At 45.5% G+C, this 20,374-nt stretch overlaps 1 protein-coding gene across 1 annotated transcript; it reads right to left on the bottom strand.

The window, feature by feature from the left end:
* Positions 1–8,159: 8,159 nt before the first annotated feature.
* On the bottom strand, positions 8,160–9,602 carry LOC110511975 (zinc finger protein 239-like; the record flags this gene model as incomplete). Its single annotated transcript, XM_021592622.2, has 1 exon — positions 8,160–9,602. A coding segment is annotated over one exon (1,173 nt), but the record flags the coding sequence as incomplete, so codon positions are not given.
* Positions 9,603–20,374: the final 10,772 nt, after the last annotated feature.

A 20,374-nucleotide genomic window follows, 5' to 3' on the forward strand; every position in this document is an offset into this window, starting at 1 on the left:
TTTCTCTCTCTCTCTCTCTGTCTATTGCTGTCTCATCCTCTCCTCTCCAATAAACAAAATAGAGAAGACACAAAAACATCAAAAATATTATTATTATAATATAAATATAATATTATTATTAAAAAGGTTTAAAAAATACAAAAGACATGTCAAGTGTTATATTACCAGTGTTTTAGCAATGTGCCGATAGTTGTAGCACGAATAGTAGGTAGATAAATACACATATACCACATAGGTGGTATTTACAATGTTGTTTGTTCTCCACTGGTTGCCCTGTTCTCATGGCAACGGGCCATACATCTTGCTGCTGTGATTTCACACTGTGGTATTTCACCTAATAGATATGGGAGTTCATCAATGTTTGATTAATAAAATTAATAAAAAAATCTTTGTGGGACTGTGATTTGTGGGAAATATGTATCTCTAATGTGGTTTAGGAAGTGCAGCTCGGTTTCCACCTCAGTTTGTGGGCAGTGGGCACATAGTCAAGAATTTCCTTCATTTCTTTTCATTTTCTTAATTGTGTGCTCTCTGTTTAGGGACAAATAATAACCAAATTTCCCTTTTTGGTTAATTCTTTCCAATGTGTCAAATAGTTATCTTTGTTGCTTTCTCATAATTTGGTTGGGTCTAAATGTGCTGCTATCCTGGGGCTCTGTGATGTCACCTCTCTCTGTAGAGGGCTCTGTGATGTCACCTCTCTAAGTAGAGGACTCTGTGATGTCACCTCTCTCTGTAGAGGACTCTGTGATGTCACATCTCTCTGTAGAGGACTCTTCTCCAGGTTCATCTCTCTGTAGGTGAGGGCTCTGTGATGTCACCTCTCTCTGTAGAAGACTCTTCTCCAGGTTAATCTCTCTGTAGGTGAGGGCTCTATGGAGTCTGTTTGTGTTTGTGAACAGAGCACTAGAACCAGCTGGCTGGGGGGACTCTTCTCCAGGTTAATCTCTCTGTAGGTGAAGGCTCTGTGATGTCACCTCTCTCTGTAGGTGAAGGCTCTGTGATGTCACCTCTCTCTGTAGGTGAAGGCTCTGTGATGTCACAGGTATCACCTGTTTTTCACATTAGTCCCTGAGTACTTATTCCTGTGTTCTCTGTTTGACTGTTCGTCTTGTTTTGTCAACCAGCGTGGTTTTCCGTGTGCCTGTTTTTCCTTATTGCTGTTTTTCTAGTTCTCCTACTTTTGACCCTTGCCTGCCTTGACACTGAACCTGTCTGCCTGACCTTGAGCCTGCCTGCCACTCTGTACCTCCTGGACTCTGACCTGGTTATGATCTCTTGCCTGTCCTGACCTCGAGCCTGCCTGCCACTCTGTACCTCCTGGACTCTGTCCTGACCTCGAGCCTGCCTGCCACTCTGTACCTCCTGGACTGTGACCTGGTTATGATCTCTTGGATTATAATAAATATCAGACTCAAACCATCTGCATCTGGGTCTTGCCCTTATAGAAGTCTTTATATATATACAGTGGGGCAAAAAAGTATTTAGTCAGCCACCAATTGTGCAAGTTTCTGGAAAAATCCAGAAAATCACATTGTAGGATTCTTAATGAATTTATTTGCAAATTATGGTGGAAAATAAGTATTTGGTCAATAACAAAAGTTTATCTCAATACTCAATACTAGCCACTCGGGCGGTGTGTTTGGGATCATTGTCATGCTGAAAGACCCAGCCACGTTTCATCTTCAATGCCCTTGCTGATGGAAGGAGGTTTTCGCTCAAAATCTCACGATACATGGCCCCATTCATTCTTTCCTTTACACGGATCAGTCGTCCTGGTCCCTTTGCAGAAAAACAGCCCCAAAGCATGATGTTTCCACCCCCATGCTTCACAGTAGGTATGGTGTTCTTTGGATGCAACTCAGCATTCTTTGTCCTCCAAACAAGACGAGTTGAGTTTTTACCAAAAAGTTATATTTTGGTTTCATATGACCATATGACATTCTCCCAATCTTCTTCTGGATCATCCGAATGCTCTCTAGCAAACTTCAGACGGGCATGTACTGGCTTAAGCAGGGGGACACGTCTGGCACTGCAGGACTTGAGTCCCTGGCGGCGTAGTGTGTTACTGATGCTAGGCTTTGTTACTTTGGTCCCAGCTCTCTGCAGGTCATTCACTAGGTCCCCCCGTGTGGTTCTGGGATTTTTGCTCACCGTTCTTGTGATCATTTTGAGGGGTGAGATCTTGCGTGGAGCCCCAGATCGAGGGAGATTATCAGTGGTCTTGTATGTCTTCCATTTCCTAATAATTGCTCCCACAGTTGATTTCTTCAAACCAAGCTGCTTACCTATTGCAGATTCAGTCTTCCCAGCCTGGTGCAGGTCTACAATTTTGTTTCTGGTGTCCTTTGAAAGCTCTTTGGTCTTGGCCATAGTGGAGTTTGGAGTGTGACTGTTTGAGGTTGTGGACAGGTGTCTTTTATACTGATAACAAGTTCAAACAGGTGCCATTAAGACATGTAACGAGTGGAGGACAGTGGAGCCTCTTAAAGAAGAAGTTACATGTCTGTGAGAGCCAGAAGTCTTGCTTGTTTGCAGGTGACCAAATATCTATTTAACACCATAATTTGCAAATAAATTCATTAAAAATCCTACAATGTGATTTTCTTGATTTTTTTCTTCATTTTGTCTGTCATAGTGGAAGTGCATTTATGATGAAAATTACAGGCCTCTCATCTTTTTAAGTGGGAGAACTGGCACAATTGGTGGCTGACTAAATACTTTTTTGCCCCACTGTAGATTATATCTTTAAGCACCAGCTGTCAGAACAGCTCACAGGTCACTGCACCTGTACATAGCCCATCTGTAAATAGCCCATCCAACTACCTCATCCCCATACTGTTACTGCACCCCAGTATCTCTACTTGCCCTTATACGTTATCTGTGGTGTTGATGTTTAGGCCAAGGTAGGTATAGTTATTTGTGTGCTCTAGGGGCAACGGTGTCTTAATTGTCAACGTAACAGGACTCAGCAGGTTGTCCTGGGGAACAGACACCAGGGGGAAGAACTATTTTATTTTGTTCAAACTAAACTACAGAACTTACTTTTGTGTCAAATCTCCCTCCTCTTCTTATAGTTCCACTCAGCCTCAGTGTTTTCCTGCAGTCTACCAGCCTCACAGACACACTATTCAGACCCAGCAGTAAGGTGCTGCTATCCATTTATTAATGAAGGAGAAAAATGTTTTTTTGGTCAAATGAAAAAATATTTCTGATAAAGAATGATGTAGCGCAAGAGAGGTTCTAGAGAGGTGAGGTCATAAAGAGGTTCTAGAGAGGTGAGGTCATAAAGAGGTTCAAGAGAGGTTCTAGAGAGGTGAGGTCATAAAGAGGTTCTAGAGAGGTGAGGTCATGAAGAGGTTCTAGAGAGGTGAGGTCATAAAGAGGTTCAAGAGAGGTGAGGTCATAAAGAGGTTCTAGAGAGGTGTGGTCATAAAGAGGTTCTAGAGAGGTGAGGTCATAAAGAGGTTCTAGAGAGGTGAGGTCATAAAGAGTGGTTTCCTCCGAAGAAAATAGATTGTACGGTCTTGTGTTGCTTTTACACAAAGGTTCTCCTGTAACATGATTTCTTCTCCACCCACTGTAAATTCACATCTGGAAACGCTCTCAGTCGTTCCTCTCCAGTTCCTCGCTTCCTCTTAGGGACCCCATGATGAGATTCAAACACGTAACCTTTGGGTTGCTAGACGTTCACTTTACATGCCTGACCACCCACCCTGACCACTCTGGCCAAACACCCTGACCACCCACCCTGACCATCCACCCTGACCACTCTGACCAACCACCCTGACCATCCACCCTGACCATCAACCCTGACCACGCACCCTGACCATCCACCCTGACCATCCACCCTGACCATCCACCCTGACCAGCCATCCTGACCAACCACCCTGACCACTCTGACCAAACACCCTGACCATCCACCCTGACCATCCAACCTGACCCTGACCAACCACCCTGACCAACATCCCTGACCATCCACCCTGACCAACCACCCTGACCATCCACCCTGACCATCCACCCTGACCAACCACCCTGACCATCCACCCTGACCTTCCATCCTGACCCTGACCATCCACCCTGACCAGCCATCCTGACCAACCACCCTGACCACTCTGACCAAACACCCTGACCATCCACCCTGACCATCCAACCTGACCCTGACCAACCACCCTGACCATCCACCCTGACCACTCTGACCAACCACCCTGACCATCCACCCTGACCATCCACCCTGACCACCCACCCTGACCATCCACCCTGACCAACCACCCTGACCAACCACCGTGAACATCCACCCTGACCACTCTAACCATCCACCCTGACCATCCATCCTGACCCTGACCATCCACCCTGACCAACCACCCTGACCACCCACCCTGACCCTGACCATCCACCCTGACCAACCACCCTGACCATCCACCCTGACCACTCTGACTAAACACCCTGACCATCCACCCTGACCACCCACCCTGGACCACCCTGACCATCCACCCTGACCACCCTGACCATCCACTCGGATCAACCACCCTAACCATCCACCCTGACCATCCACCCTGATCATCCACCCACCCTGACCATCCACCCTGACCACTCTGACCATCCACCCTGACCAACCACCCTAACCATCCACCCTGATCAACCACCCTGACCATCCACCCTGACCCTGACCATCCACCCTGACCAGAAACCCTGACCATCCACCCTGACAATCAACCCTGACCACCCACCCTGACCACCCACCCTGACCATCCACCCTAACCATCCACCCTGACCACACTGACCATCCACCCTAACCATCCACCCTGACCATCCACCCTGACCAAACACCTGACCATCCACCCTGACCACTCTGACCAAACACCCTGACCAAACACCCTGACCATTCATCCTGACCAACCACCCTGACAATCAACCCTGATCAACAACCCTGACCACCCACCCTGACCATCCACCCTAACCATCCACCCTGACCACCCTGACCATCCACCCTGACCACCCACCCTGAGCACCCACCCTGACTATCCACCCTGACCACCCACCCTGACCCTGACCATGCACCCTGACCACCCACCCTGACCATCCACCCTGATCACCCACCCTGACCATCCACCCTGACCCTGACCACCCACCCTGACCATCCACCCTCCTTTCGTTTTTTTAGCCTGAAAGGGACATTGATAAAATGTTTCAACTTGATGGTAATCATTCACATCAATCTCCCACATTTACCATCAAGTCCTCAATCTAACCTCTTCCTGTTTCTCATCTCCCCTCCCCCATTTACCATATAGTCCTCAATCTAACCTCTTCCTGTTTCTCATCTCCCCTCCCCCATTTGCCATATAGGCCTCAATCTAACCTCTTTCTGTTTCTCATCTCCCTCATTTACCATATAGGCCTCAATCGAACCTCTTCCTGTTTCTCATCTCCCCTCCCCCATTTACCATATAGGCCTCAATCTATTTTCTTCCTGTTTCTCATCTCCCCCGTTTACCATCTAGTCCACAATCTAACCTCTTTCTGTTTCTCATCTCCCTCATTTGCCATATAGGCCTCAATCTAACCTCTTTCTGTTTCTCATCTCCCCTCCCCATTTACCACATAGTCCTCAATCTAACCTCTTCCTGCAGATGCTCTTATCCAGAGCAATGACTCACAGCGAGTAGGTCCACCCTCTCTCTAAAAGTGGAAAAAAAGTGTGTTACCAGTGAACAGAGACAGAAAAGGTCAACCAATGAGACCTGATAAAAACACCATTGCATATATTCCCCCCCCCCCAACAAGACGTGAGGTCGATTTCACCCCCCCCCCCCCCCCCGAAAAAAATCATGAATCTATAAATCAATCAGTTTATTGATGAAAAACAAAATAAACATTGATAGAAACATTCAACATTATTCAGTTGATCATGAAATAAGACACAAGCTACAGTGGCTTGCGAAAGTATTCACCCCCCTCGGCATTTTCCCTATTTTGTTGCCTTCCAACCTGGAATTAAAATAGATTTTTGGGGGGGATTGTATCACTTGATTAACACAACATGCCTACCACTTTGAAGATTCAAAATATTTTTTATTGTGAAACAAACAAGAAATAAGGCAAAACAACTGAAGACTTGAGCGTGCATAACTATTCACCCCCCCCCCCCCCCCCAAAAAGTCAATACTTTGTAGAGCCATCTTCTTTAGGTAATACCACAGATTCTCAATTGGATTGAGGTCTGGGCTTTGACTAGGCCATTCCAATACATTTAAATGTTTCCCCTTAAACCACTCAAGTGTTGCTTTAGCAGTATGCCTAGGGTCATTGTCCTGCTGGAAGGTGAACCTCCGTCCAGTCTCAAATCTCCAGAAGATTGAAACAGGTTTCCCCTCAAGAATTACCCTGTATTTAGCGCCACTTAAAGTGGTCCTACGGACAGATACTCCAATCTCCGCTGTGGAGCTTTGTAGCTCCTTCAGGGTTATCTTTGGTCTCTTTGTTGCCTCTCTGATTAATGCCCTCCTTGCCTGGTCCGCGAGTTTTGGTGGGCGGCCCTCTCTTGGCAGGTTTGTTGTGGTTCCATATTCTTTAAATTTTTTAATAATAATAATAATGGGATGTTCAAAGTTTCTGATATTTTTTATAACCCAACCCTGATCTGTACTTCTCCACAACTTTGTCCCTGACCTGTTGGGAGAGCTCCTTTGTCTTCATGGTGTCGCTTGCTTGGTGGTGTTGCAGACTCTGGGGCCTTTCAGAACAGGTGTATGTATATACACTGAGATCATGTGACACTTAAATAAAGTCTACCTGTGTATAATCTAACTAATTATGTGACTTCTGAAGGTAACTGGTTGCACCAGATCTTATTTAGGGGCTTCATAGCAAAGGGCTGAATACATATGCACACACCACTATTCCGTTTTTGTATTTTTTTGAAATAATTTTTGGAAATAAATATATTGTTTCATTTCACTTCACCAATTTGGACTATTTTGTGTTTATGTCCATTACATGAAATCCAAATAAAAATCCATTTAAATTCCAGGTTGTAATGCAACAAAATAGGAAAAATGCCAAGGGGGGTGAATACTTTACGCTGTACCATGAGACTGAGGACCAACAGTTTATACATTAAACCCTGGACACCGTGACGTCATCCAGAGGAATGAATGGTATTCACCAGTAGTTCAGTTAAATGTTTATATATTAAACTCCTGGATACCGTGATGTTATCCAGAGGAATGAATGGTATTCACCAGTAGTTCAGTTAAATGTTTATATATTAAACTCCTGGATACCGTGATGTCACCCAGAGGAATGAATGGTATTCACCAGTAGTTCAGTTAAATGTTTATATATTAAACTCCTGGATACCGTGACGTCATCCAGAGGAATGAATGGTATTCACCAGTAGTTCAGTTAAATGTTTATATATTAAACTCCTGGATACCGTGATGTCATCCAGAGGAATGAATGGTATTCACCAGTAGTTCAGTTAAATGTTTATATATTAAACCCCTGGATACCGTGATGTCACCCAGAGGAATGAATGGTATTCACCAGTAGTTCAGTTAAATGTTTATATATTAAACTCCTGGATACCGTGACGTCACCCAGAGGAATGAATGGTATTCACCAGTAGTTCAGTTAAATGTTTATATATTAAACTCCTGGATACTGTGATGTCACCCAGAGGAATGAATGGTATTCACCAGTAGTTCAGTTAAATGTTTCCAAGGACAAAATTACATGTATTTAACAAAATTACACATATTTAACAAAATTACATGTATTTAACAAAATTACATGTATTTAACATAATTCCATATATTTAACATAATTACATGTATTTTAAGTATTTTGCTTGTTAGGTAAAGTAACATTAGTACTTTTCAAAAAAAAAAACTATACTTTAAACATTTTTATATTTTTTATTATTTTTATGTTATAAGCTCACATAATATAATTTGAAAATATTAAGTATTAAGGTGTATAAGAGAATAAACGTGTTTTAATGAATATTAAAATATTAACATTAATAAATGAATTTCCACAGCTTCCTAAATATGTTTTTTTACAAGATAGAACACAGAGTGGCCTCTCCTACCCAGGTCTGGTGTTGGAGATCATTCTACACTCTGTGTTCTACTACCCAGGTCTGGTGTTGGAGATCATTCTACACTCTGTGTTCTACTACCCAGGTCTGGTGTTGGAGATCATTCCACACTCTGTGTTCTACTACCCAGGTCTGGTGTTGGAGGTCATTCTACACTCTGTGTTCTACTACCCAGGACTGCTGTTGGAGCTCATTCTACACTCTGTGTTCTACTACCCAGGTCTGGTGTTGGAGCTCATTCTACACTCTGTGTTCTACTATCCAGGTCTGGTGTTGGAGATCATTCCACACTCTGTGTTCTACTACCCAGGTCTGGTGTTGGAGATCATTCTACACTCTGTGGATCTCCTGAGTGTATTTTCTGATGTTTAATCAGAGAACTTGAATGAGAGTATCTCTTGTCACACTGATCACAGCCATAAGGCTTCTCTCCTGTGTGTGTTCTCTGGTGTACTGCCAGGTTGCTTGAGGTAGAACAACTCGTCCCGCAGTCAGAGCAGTGGTAAGGTTTCTCTCCAGTGTGGGTTCTCTTGTGTGATATCAGGTTACTTGAGGTAGTACATCTCTTCCCACAGTCTGGGCAGTGGTAAGGTTTTTCACCAGTGTGGGTTCTCTGATGTACTATCAGTATGTCTAATAAAGCAAAACGCTTCCCACATTCAGAGCAGTGGTGAGGCTTCTCTCCTGTGTGTGTTCTCTGGTGAGATTTTAAATGTGATGATCTAACAAAACCCTTCCCACAGTCAGAGCAGTGGTAAGGTTTTTCTCCTGTGTGTATTCTCTGGTGTACAATCAGGTGACTTGGCTGAGTAAAACTCTTCCCACATTGATCACAGCTATAAGGTTTCTCTCCTGTATGTGTTCTCCGGTGTGTTATCAGATAGCTTGAGGTAGTAAAGCTCATTCCACAGTTGGTGCAGCGATAAGGCTTCTCTCCAGTGTGTATTCTCTTGTGTACAGTCAGGTTTGATGACTGAGTGAATCGCTTCCCGCATTGATCACAGCCATAAGGCCTCTCTCCTGTATGTGTTCTCTGGTGTATAATCAGTTCACTTGAGGAGGTTAAGCTTTTCCCACAGTCTGAGCAGTGGTAAGGCTTCTCTCCAGTGTGCGTTCGCTGGTGCAGCTTTAAACGCTGTGATGTTGAAAAGGCCCTCTCACAGTCAGAGCAGTGGTGATGCTTCTCTCCTGTGTGTGTCAACTGGTGTTTTGTCAGGTTCCCTAGTTGAGAAAATCTCTTCAAACAGTCAGTGCAGCTATAAGGTTTCTCTCCTGTATGGATTCTGTGGTGTATTTTAAGTTCTGTTGAAGAGGTGAAACTCTTCCCACAGTTAGAGCAGTGGTGAGGTTTCTTCCCTGTGGATCTCCGCTGGGGTTTCTTGAGGTGTTCTGATCTGGAGAGACTCTTCTCAGCCTCGTCAGCATCACGATGTTGTTGAGGCTCCCCAGAGGATCCACGACAGTCACGTCTCTCTCCTGTGTGAACGACAAAGTCAGACAGTCAATGTAGTGAATGTTTAAATGCTTTTACAAACCTTTTTTTGACAATTGTCTTCTAACAATAAGATGGTCAAGTGAAGAACAATAGTCATATTTTGTCTTCATTTTTCACAGGAGTAAAGTAGATGTCAGTCTGACAATAAGTTATTAAAGTTGTTGAAACCTTCAGCAGCGATCCAGACGACTTTAGGTCACCAATATTATTAATGGTATTATTTTATTATCAGCTTTACTGATTATCAGGTAAACCACAGCCAATAAAAACCACAGCCAATAAAACCACAGCCAATAAAACCACAGCCAATAAAACCAGAGGAAATAAAACCACAGCCAATAAAACCACAGTCAATAAAACCACAGCCAATAAAACCAGAGGAAATAAAACCACAGCCAATAAAACCACGGGAAATAAAAACCACAGCCAATAAAACCATAGCCAATAAAAACCACAGCCAATAAAAACCACAGCCAATAAAACCAGAGGAAATAAAACCACAGACAATAAAACCACAGCCAATAAAACCACAGCCAATAAAACCACAGCCTATAAAAACCACAGCCAATAAAACCACAACCAATAAAACCACAGCCAATAAAACCAGAGGAAATAAAACCACAGCCAATAAAAACCACAGCCAATAAAATCCACAGCCAATAAAAACCACAGCCAATAAAAACCACAGCCAATAAACCAGAGGAAATAAAACCACAGCCAATAAAAACCACAGCCAATAAAACCACAGCCAATAAAACCACAGAAAATAAAACCACAGCCAATAAAACCACAGCCAATAAAACCACAGCCAATAAAACCAGAGGAAATAAAACCACAGCCAATAAAACCACAGCCAATAAAAACCACAGACAATAAAACCACAGGAAATATGGATCAATTAGTCAATAATACAGGATCAGACTTCCTGACCTTATGAACTTTGACCCGTCAAATCTGTAGAACGCCCCTTTAAAAGCAAATTTAAAGGGGTGATCCAGGAAGGGTCTATTTTTGGACTTTATTATATAAATGGGACTTTCTACGAATAAAGGGGACAATTTGTATTTATGGATCCCCATCAGTTCCTGCCAAGGCAGCAGCTACTCTTCCTGGGGTTTATTATGGATCCCCATTAGTTCCTGCCAAGGCAGCAGCTACTCTTCCTGGGGTTTATTATGAATCCCCATTAGTTCCTGTCAAGGCAGCAGATACTCTTCCTGGGGTTTATTATGGATCCCCATTAGTTCCTGCCAAGGCAGCAGCTACTCTTCCTGGGGTTTATTATGAATCCCCATTAGTTCCTGCCAAGGCAGCAACTACTCTTCCTGGGGTTTATTATGGATCCCCATTAGTTCCTGTCAAGGTAGCAGCTACTCTTCCTGGGGTTTATTATGGATCCCCATTAGTTCCTGCAGCAGCTACTCTTCCTGGGGTTTATTATGGATCCCCATTAGTTCCTGCCAAGGCAGCAGCTACTCTTCCTGGGGTTTATTATGGATCCCCATTAGTTCCTGCCAAGGCAGCAGCTATTCTTCCTGGGGTTCATTATGGATCCCCATTAGTTCCTGCCAAGGCAGCAGCTACTCTTCCTGGGGATTATTATGGATCCCCATCAGTTCCTGCCAAGCCAGCAGCTACTCTTCCTGGGGTTCATTATGGATCCCCATTAGTTCCTGCCAAGGCAGCAGCTACTCTTCCTGGGGTCCAGCTAAATTAAGGGAGTTAATACATTTAAAAAAACAACATTACAATACATAACAGATTTCACAACACATTAAGTGTTAAGCCCTCAGGCTTCTACTCTACCACTTATCTATATACACAAAATCCATGTGTATTTGTGTGTATAGTGCGTATGTTATGGTGCGTTTATGTTTGTGTCTCTTAACAGCCCCGCTGTTCCAGAAGGTGTATTCTTTTTAGCTGTTTGCTTAAATCAAATGTTACTGCTTCCATCAGTTACTTTATATGGAATGGAGTTCCATGTAGTCATGGCTCTATTGTAGTACTGTGGAATGGAGTTCCATGTAGTCATGGCTCTATTGTAGTACTGTGGAATGGAGTTCCATGTAGTCATGGCTCTATTGTAGTACTGTGGAATGGAGTTCCATGTAGTCCTGGCTCTATGTAGTACTGTGGAATGGAGTTCCATGTAGTCATGGCTCTATTGTAGTACTGTGGAATGGAGTTCCATGTAGTCATGGCTCTATTGTAGTACTGTGGAATGGAGTTCCATGTAGTCATGGCTCTATTGTAGTACTGTGGAATGGAGTTCCATGTAGTCATGGCTCTATGTAGTACTGTGGAATGGAGTTCCATGTAGTCATGGCTCTATTGTAGTACTGTGGAATGGAGTTCCATGTAGTCATGGCTCTATTGTAGTACTGTGGAATGGAGTTCCATGTAGTCATGGCTCTATTGTAGTACTGTGGAATGGAGTTCCATGTAGTCATGGCTCTATTGTAGTACTGTGGAATGGAGTTCCATGTAGTCATGGCTCTATTGTAGTACTGTGGAATGGAGTTCCATGTAGTCATGGCTCTATTGTAGTACTGTGGAATGGAGTTCCATGTAGTCATGGCTCTATGTAGTACTGTGGAATGGAGTTCCATGTAGTCATGGCTCTATGTAGTACTGTGGAATGGAGTTCCATGTAGTCATGGCTCTATGTAGTACTGTGGAATGGAGTTCCATGTAGTCATGGCTCTATGTAGTACTGTGGAATGGAGTTCCATGTAGTCATGGCTCTATGTAGTACTGTGGAATGGAGTTCCATGTAGTCATGGCTCTATTGTAGTACTGTGGAATGGAGTTCCATGTAGTCATGGCTCTATTGTAGTACTGTGGAATGGAGTTCCATGTAGTCATGGCTCTATTGTAGTACTGTGGAATGGAGTTCCATGTAGTCATGGCTCTATTGTAGTACTGTGGAATGGAGTTCCATGTAGTCATGGCTCTATGTAGTACTGTGGAATGGAGTTCCATGTAGTCATGGCTCTATGTAGTACTGTGGAATGGAGTTCCATGTAGTCATGGCTCTATGTAGTACTGTGGAATGGAGTTCCATGTAGTCATGGCTCTATTGTAGTACTGTGGAATGGAGTTCCATGTAGTCATGGCTCTATTGTAGTACTGTGGAATAGAGTTCCATGTAGTCATGGCTCTATTGTAGTACTGTGGAATGGAGTTCCATGTAGTCATGGCTCTATTGTAGTACTGTGGAATGGAGTTCCATGTAGTCATGGCTCTATTGTAGTACTGTGGAATGGAGTTCCATGTAGTCATGGCTCTATGTAGCACTGTGGAATATAGTTCCATGTAGTCATGGCTCTATGTAGTACTGTGGAATGGAGTTCCATGTAGTCATGGCTCTATGTAGTACTGTGGAATGGAGTTCCATGTAGTCATGGCTCTATGTAGTACTGTGGAATGGAGTTCCATGTAGTCATGGCTCTATTGTAGTACTGTGGAATGGAGTTCCATGTAGTCATGGCTCTATGTAGTACTGTGGAATGGAGTTCCATGTAGTCATGGCTCTATGTAGTACTGTGGAATGGAGTTCCATGTAGTCATGGCTCTATGTAGTACTGTGGAATGGAGTTCCATGTAGTCATGGCTCTATGTAGTACTGTGGAATGGAGTTCCATGTAGTCATGGCTCTATGTAGTACTGTGGAATGGAGTTCCATGTAGTCATGGCTCTATGTAGTACTGTGGAATGGAGTTCCATGTAGTCATGGCTCTATGTAGTACTGTGGAATGGAGTTCCATGTAGTCATGGCTCTATGTAGTACTGTGGAATAGAGTTCCATGTAGTCATGGCTCTATGTAGTACTGTGGAATGGAGTTCCATGTAGTCATGGCTCTATGTAGTACTGTGGAATGGAGTTCCATGTAGTCATGGCTCTATGTAGTACTGTGGAATGGAGTTCCATGTAGTCATGGCTCTATTGTAGTACTGTGGAATGGAGTTCCATGTAGTCATGGCTCTATTGTAGTACTGTGGAATGGAGTTCCATGTAGTCATGGCTCTATGTAGTACTGTGGAATGGAGTTCCATGTAGTCATGGCTCTATTGTAGTACTGTGGAATGGAGTTCCATGTAGTCATGGCTCTATGTAGTACTGTGTGCCTCCCATAGTCTGTTCTGGACTTGGGGATTGTGAAGAGACCACTGGTGGCACGTATTGTAGGGTATGAATTGGTGTCTCTGAGCTGTGTGCTAGTAGTTCAGACAGACAGCTTGGTGCATTCAACATGTCAATACCTCTCATAAATACAAGTTGTGATGAAGTCAATCTCTCCTCCACTTTGAGGCAGGAGAGATTGACATGCATATTATTGATGTTAGCTCTCTGTCTACATTTAAGAGCCGTGCTGCTCTGTTCTGAGCCAATTGACATTCCTTTTTTGTGGCACCTGACCACACGACTGAACAGTAGTCCAGGTGCGACAAAAACAAGAGCCTGTAGGACCTGCCTGGTTGACAGTATTGTTAAGAAGGCAAAGCAGAGCTTTAATATGGACAGACTTCTCACCATCTTGTATCAACATGTTTTGACCATGACAGTTTAGGGTTTAGTGAATGATTTGTCCCAAATACAATGCTTTTAGTTTTTGAAATATTTAGGACTAACTTATTTTGTGTATAGTGTTGAGTCATCCGCATAAATGCACACACTATAACTGACATGTCGTCATTAGTAAAGATTGAAAAAAGTAAGCAGCCTAGACATCTGCACTGGGGAATTCCTGATTCTACCTGGATTTTATTGGAGAGACTTCCATTAAAGAACACCCTCTGTGTTCTGTTAGGTAGGTTTTAATCATACCACACCGGCTCCGACGCTCGTCGGATGTGGCAGGGCTTTCAAACTATTACAGACTACAAAGAGAGGCACAGCCGAGAGCTGCCCAGTGACACGAGCCTACCAGATGAGCTAAACTACTTCTTTGCTCACTTCGAGGCAAGTAATACTGAAACATGCATGAGAGCATCAGCTGTTCAGGACAACTGTGTGATCATGCTCTCCGCAGCCGATGTGAGTAAGACCTTTAAACAGGTCAACATTCACAAGACTGATTACCAGGATGTGTGCTCTGGGCATGCGCTGACCAACTGGCAAGTGTCTTCACTGACATTTTCAACCTATCTGTCTGTAATACCAACATGTTTCAAGCAGACCACCATAGTCCCTGTGCCCAAAAACACTAAGGTAACCTGCCTAAATGACTACCGGCCCGTGGCACTCACGTCTGTAGCCATGAAGTGCTTTGAAAGGCTGGTCAAGGCTCACATCAACACCATTACCCCAGAAACTAAACACCTCCAAACTAAACAGGTCCAAACACACCAAGACAGTCGCGAAGACGGCACGACAAAACCTATTCCCCCTCAGGAGACTGAAAAGATTTGGCATGGGTCCTCAGATCCTCAAAAGGGTCTACAGCTGCACCATCGAGAGCATCCTGACTGGTAGCATCACTGCCTGGTATGGCAACTGCTCGGCCGTCGACCGCAAGGCACTACAGAGAGTGGTACGAATGGCCCAGTACATCACTGGGGCCAAGCTTCCTGCCATCCAGGACCTCCGTAAGACTCCTGAACAGCTAATCAGATGGCTACCCAGACTATTTATATTGACCCCCCCCCCCCCCCTCTACACTGCTGCTACTCTCAGTTTATTATTGCATAGTCACTGTATCTCTACCTACATGTACATATTACCTCGACTAACCGGTGCCCCAGCACATTGACTCTGTACTGGTACCCCCTGTATATAGCCTCCACATTGACTCTGTACTGGTACCCCCTGTATATAGCCTCCACATTGACTCTGTACTGGTACCCCCTGTATATAGCCTCCACATTGACTCTGTACTGGTACCCCCTGTATATAGCCTCCACATTGACTCTGTACTGGTACCCCCTGTATATAGCCTCCACATTGACTCTGTACCGGTACCCCCTGTATATAGCCTCCACATTGACTCTGTACCGGTACCCCCTGTATATAGCCTCCACATTGACTCTGTACCGGTACCCCCTGTATATAGCCTCCACATTGACTCTGTACTGGTACCCCCTGTATATAGCCTCCACATTGACTCTGTACTGGTACCCCCTGTATATAGCCTCCACATTGACTCTGTACCGGTACCCCCTGTATATAGCCTCCACATTGACTCTGTACCGGTACCCCCTGTATATAGCCTCCACATTGACTCTGTACCAGTACCCCCTGTATATAGCTTCCACATTGACTCTGTACTGGTACCCCCTGTATATAGCCTCCACATTGACTCTGTACTGGTACCCCCTGTATATAGCTTCCACATTGACTCTGTACTGGTACCCCCTGTATATAGCTTCCACATTGACTCTGTACCGGTACCCCCTGTATATAGCCTCCACATTGACTCTGTACTGGTACCCCCCTGTATATAGCCTCCACATTGACTCTGTACTGGTACCCCCTGTATATAGCCTCCACATTGACTCTGTACTGGTACCCCCTGTATATAGCCTCCACATTGACTCTGTACTGGTACCCCCTGTATGTAGCCTCCACATTGACTCTGTACTGGTACCCCCTGTATATAGCCTCCACATTGACTCTGTACTGGTACCCCCTGTATATAGCCTCCACATTGACTCTGTACTGGTACCCCCTGTATATAGCCTCCACATTGACTCTGTACTGCTACCCCCTGTATATAGCCTCCACATTGACTCTGTACCGGTACCCCCTGTATATAGCCTCCACATTGACTCTGTACTGGTACCCCCTGTATATAGCCTCCACATTGACTCTGTACTGGTACCCCCTGTATATAGCCTCCACATTGACTCTGTACCGGTACCCCCTGTATATAGCCTCCACATTGACTCTGTACTGGTACCCCCTGTATATAGCCTCCACATTGACTCTGTACCGGTACCCCCTGTATATAGCCTCCACATTGACTCTGTACCGGTACCCCCTGTATATAGCCTCCACACTGACTCTGTACTGGTACCCCCTGTATATAGCCTCCACATTGACTCTGTACTGGTACCCCCTGTATATAGCCTCCACATTGACTCTGTACTGGTACCCCCTGTATATAGCCTCCACATTGACTCTGTACTGGTACCCCCTGTATATAGCCTCCACATTGACTCTGTACTGGTACCCCCTGTATATAGCCTCCACATTGACTCTGTACCGGTACCCCCTGTATATAGCCTCCACATTGACTCTGTACTGGTACCCCCTGTATATAGCCTCCACATTGACTCTGTACCGGTACCCCCTGTATATAGCCTCCACATTGACTCTGTACTGGTACCCCCTGTATATAGCCTCCACATTGACTCTGTACCGGTACCCCCTGTATATAGCCTCCACATTGACTCTGTACCGGTACCCCCTGTATATAGCCTCCACATTGACTCTGTACTGGTACCCCCTGTATATAGCCTCCACATTGACTCTGTACCGGTACCCCCTGTATATAGCCTCCACATTGACTCTGTACTGGTACCCCCTGTATATAGCCTCCACATTGACTCTGTACTGGTACCCCCTGTATATAGCCTCCACATTGACTCTGTACCGGTACCCCCTGTATATAGCCTCCACATTGACTCTGTACTGGTACCCCCTGTATATAGCCTCCACATTGACTCTGTACTGGTACCCCCTGTATATAGCCTCCACATTGACTCTGTACCGGTACCCCCTGTATATAGCCTCCACACTGACTCTGTACTGGTACCCCCTGTATATAGCCTCCACATTGACTCTGTACCGGTACCACCTGTATATAGCCTCCACATTGACTCTGTACTGGTACCCCCTGTATATAGCCTCCACATTGACTCTGTACCGGTACCCCCTGTATATAGCCTCCACATTGACTCTGTACCAGTACCCCCTGTATATAGCCTCCACATTGACTCTGTACTGGTACCCCCTGTATATAGCCTCCACATTGACTCTGTACCAGTACCCCCTGTATATAGCCTCCACATTGACTCTGTACTGGTAACCCCTGTATATAGCCTCCACATTGACTCTGTACTGGTACCCCCTGTATATAGCCTCCACATTGACTCTGTACCGGTACCCCCTGTATATAGCCTCCACATTGACTCTGTACTGGTACCCCCTGTATATAGCCTCCACATTGACTCTGTACCGGTACCCCCTGTATATAGCCTCCACATTGACTCTGTACTGGTACCCCCTGTATATAGCCTCCACACTGACTCTGTACCGGTACCCCCTGTATATAGCCTCCACATTGACTCTGTACTGGTACCCCCTGTATATAGCCTCCACATTGACTCTGTACCGGTACCCCCTGTATATAGCCTCCACATTGACTCTGTACCGGTACCCCCTGTATATAGCCTCCACATTGACTCTGTACCGGTACCCCCTGTATATAGCCTCCACATTGACTCTGTACCGGTACCCCCTGTATATAGCCTCCACATTGACTCTGTACCGGTACCCCCTGTATATAGCCTCCACATTGACTCTGTACCGGTACCCCCTGTATATAGCCTCCACATTGACTCTGTACTGGTACCCCCTGTATATAGCCTCCACACTGACTCTGTACCGGTACCCCCTGTATATAGCCTCCACATTGACTCTGTACTGGTACCCCCTGTATATAGCCTCCACATTGACTCTGTACCGGTACCCCCTGTATATAGCCTCCACATTGACTCTGTACCGGTACCCCCTGTATATAGCCTCCACATTGACTCTGTACCGGTACCCCCTGTATATAGCCTCCACATTGACTCTGTACCGGTACCCCCTGTATATAGCCTCCACATTGACTCTGTACCGGTACCCCCTGTATATAGCCTCCACATTGACTCTGTACCGTAATACCCTGTATATAGCCTCCACATTGACTCTGTACCGGTACCCCCTGTATATAGCCTCCACATTGACTCTGTACTGGTACCCCCTGTATATAGCCTCCACATTGACTCTGTACCGGTACCCCCTGTATATAGCCTCCACATTGACTCTGTACCGGTACCCCCTGTATATAGCCTCGCTATTGTTATTTTACTGCTGCTCTTTAATTATTTGTTATGTTTATAAAATGTTTTACTTCACAAGTATTTTTTGTTAAAACTAAATTTTTATTTTTATTGGTTAAGTGACCATGTCACTGTAATAGTTTAGGTCTTCTTTTATTGGTTAAGTGACCATGTCACTGTAATAGTTTAGGTATTCTTTTATTGGTTAAGTGACCATGTCACTGTAATAGTTTAGGTCTTCTTTTATTGGTTAAGTGACCATGTCACTGTAATAGTTTAGGTCTTCGGTGACAAATAACATTTAACAAATAACAAAACAGCCCCCACAACCTTTTTATCATCAGTTTCTCTCAGCCAAATCATCAGCCATTTCTGTAAGTGCTGTGCTTGCTGAGTGTCCTTCCCTATAAGCGTTCTGAAAGTCTGTTGTCAATTTGTTTACTGTGAAATAACACTGTATATCTGGTCAAACACCATTTTTTTCCACCAGAAGTTTACTTAGGGTTGGTAACAGGCTGATTGTTCAGCTATTTGAGCCAGTAAAGGGGGATTTACTATTCTTAGGTAGTGGAATGACTTCCCTCCTGGCCTGAGGGCAACACACTTTCTAACAGGCATATTTTGAAGATATGGGAAACAGGAGTGGCGATATCGCAGTAGCCTCGGAGCCGCAGTAGCCTGGGAGCCACAGTAGCCTCGGAGCCGCAGTAGCCTCGGAGTCGCAGTAGCCTCGGAGCCGCAGTAGCCTCGGAGCCGCAGTAGCCTCGGAGTCGCAGTAGCCTCGGAGCCGCAGTAGCCTCGGAGTCGCAGTAGCCTCGGAGCCGCAGCAGCCTCGGAGCCGCAGTAGCCTCGGAGCCGCAGTAGCCTCGGAGCCGCAGTAGCCTCGGAGCCGCAGTAGCCTCGGAGTCGCAGTAGCCTCGGAGCCGCAGTAGCCTCGGAGTCGCAGTAGCCTCGGAGCCGCAGCAGCCTCGGAGCCGCAGTAGCCTCGGAGCCGCAGTAGCCTCGGAGCCGGTGTAGCCTCGGAGCCGGTGTAGCCTCGGAGCCGCAGTAGCCTCGGAGCCGCAGTAGCCTCGGAGCCGCAGTAGCCTCGGAGCCGCAGTAGCCTCGGAGTCGCAGTAGCCTCGGAGCCGCAGTAGCCTCGGAGCCGCAGTAGCCTCGGAGCCGCAGTAGCCTCGGAGCCGCAGTAGCCTCGTAGCCGCAGTAGCCTCGGAGCCACAGTAGCCTCGGAGCCACAGTAGCCTCGGAGCCACAGTAGCCTCGGAGACAGTTATGGAGAGATAAAAGTCTGTTGAACTGTTCAATGCCACGATTTAGGGAGGGCAGGGGGACAGATATTATGGGATGTTTGTTGGTGTAGTAGAGACCCAATCAGTAGAGACCCAATCAGTTCTTTAAAATCCATCTTCAGCTGTTCTGAGCTGCCCATCATAATGACATTCGTCCCCACATGAACCACGACAGCATCAGCCCCCCCGGTGACGGACTCACAGCCTCGGGAAGAAACCTGGTGATATCCTGAACTTTGACCCCACATGTACCACGACAGTATCAGCCCCCGGTGACTGACTCACAGCCTCAGGAAACAACCTGGTGATATCCTGAACTTTGACCCCACATGAACCATGACAGTATCAGCCCCCTGGTGACTGACTTATAGCCTCGGGAAGTAACCTGGTGATATCCTGAACTTTGACCCCACAAGAACCATATCAGCCTCCCGGTGA

The sequence above is a fragment of the Oncorhynchus mykiss genome, chromosome 17 (assembly GCF_013265735.2).
Source record: "Oncorhynchus mykiss isolate Arlee chromosome 17, USDA_OmykA_1.1, whole genome shotgun sequence".
NCBI lineage: Eukaryota > Metazoa > Chordata > Actinopteri > Salmoniformes > Salmonidae > Oncorhynchus > Oncorhynchus mykiss.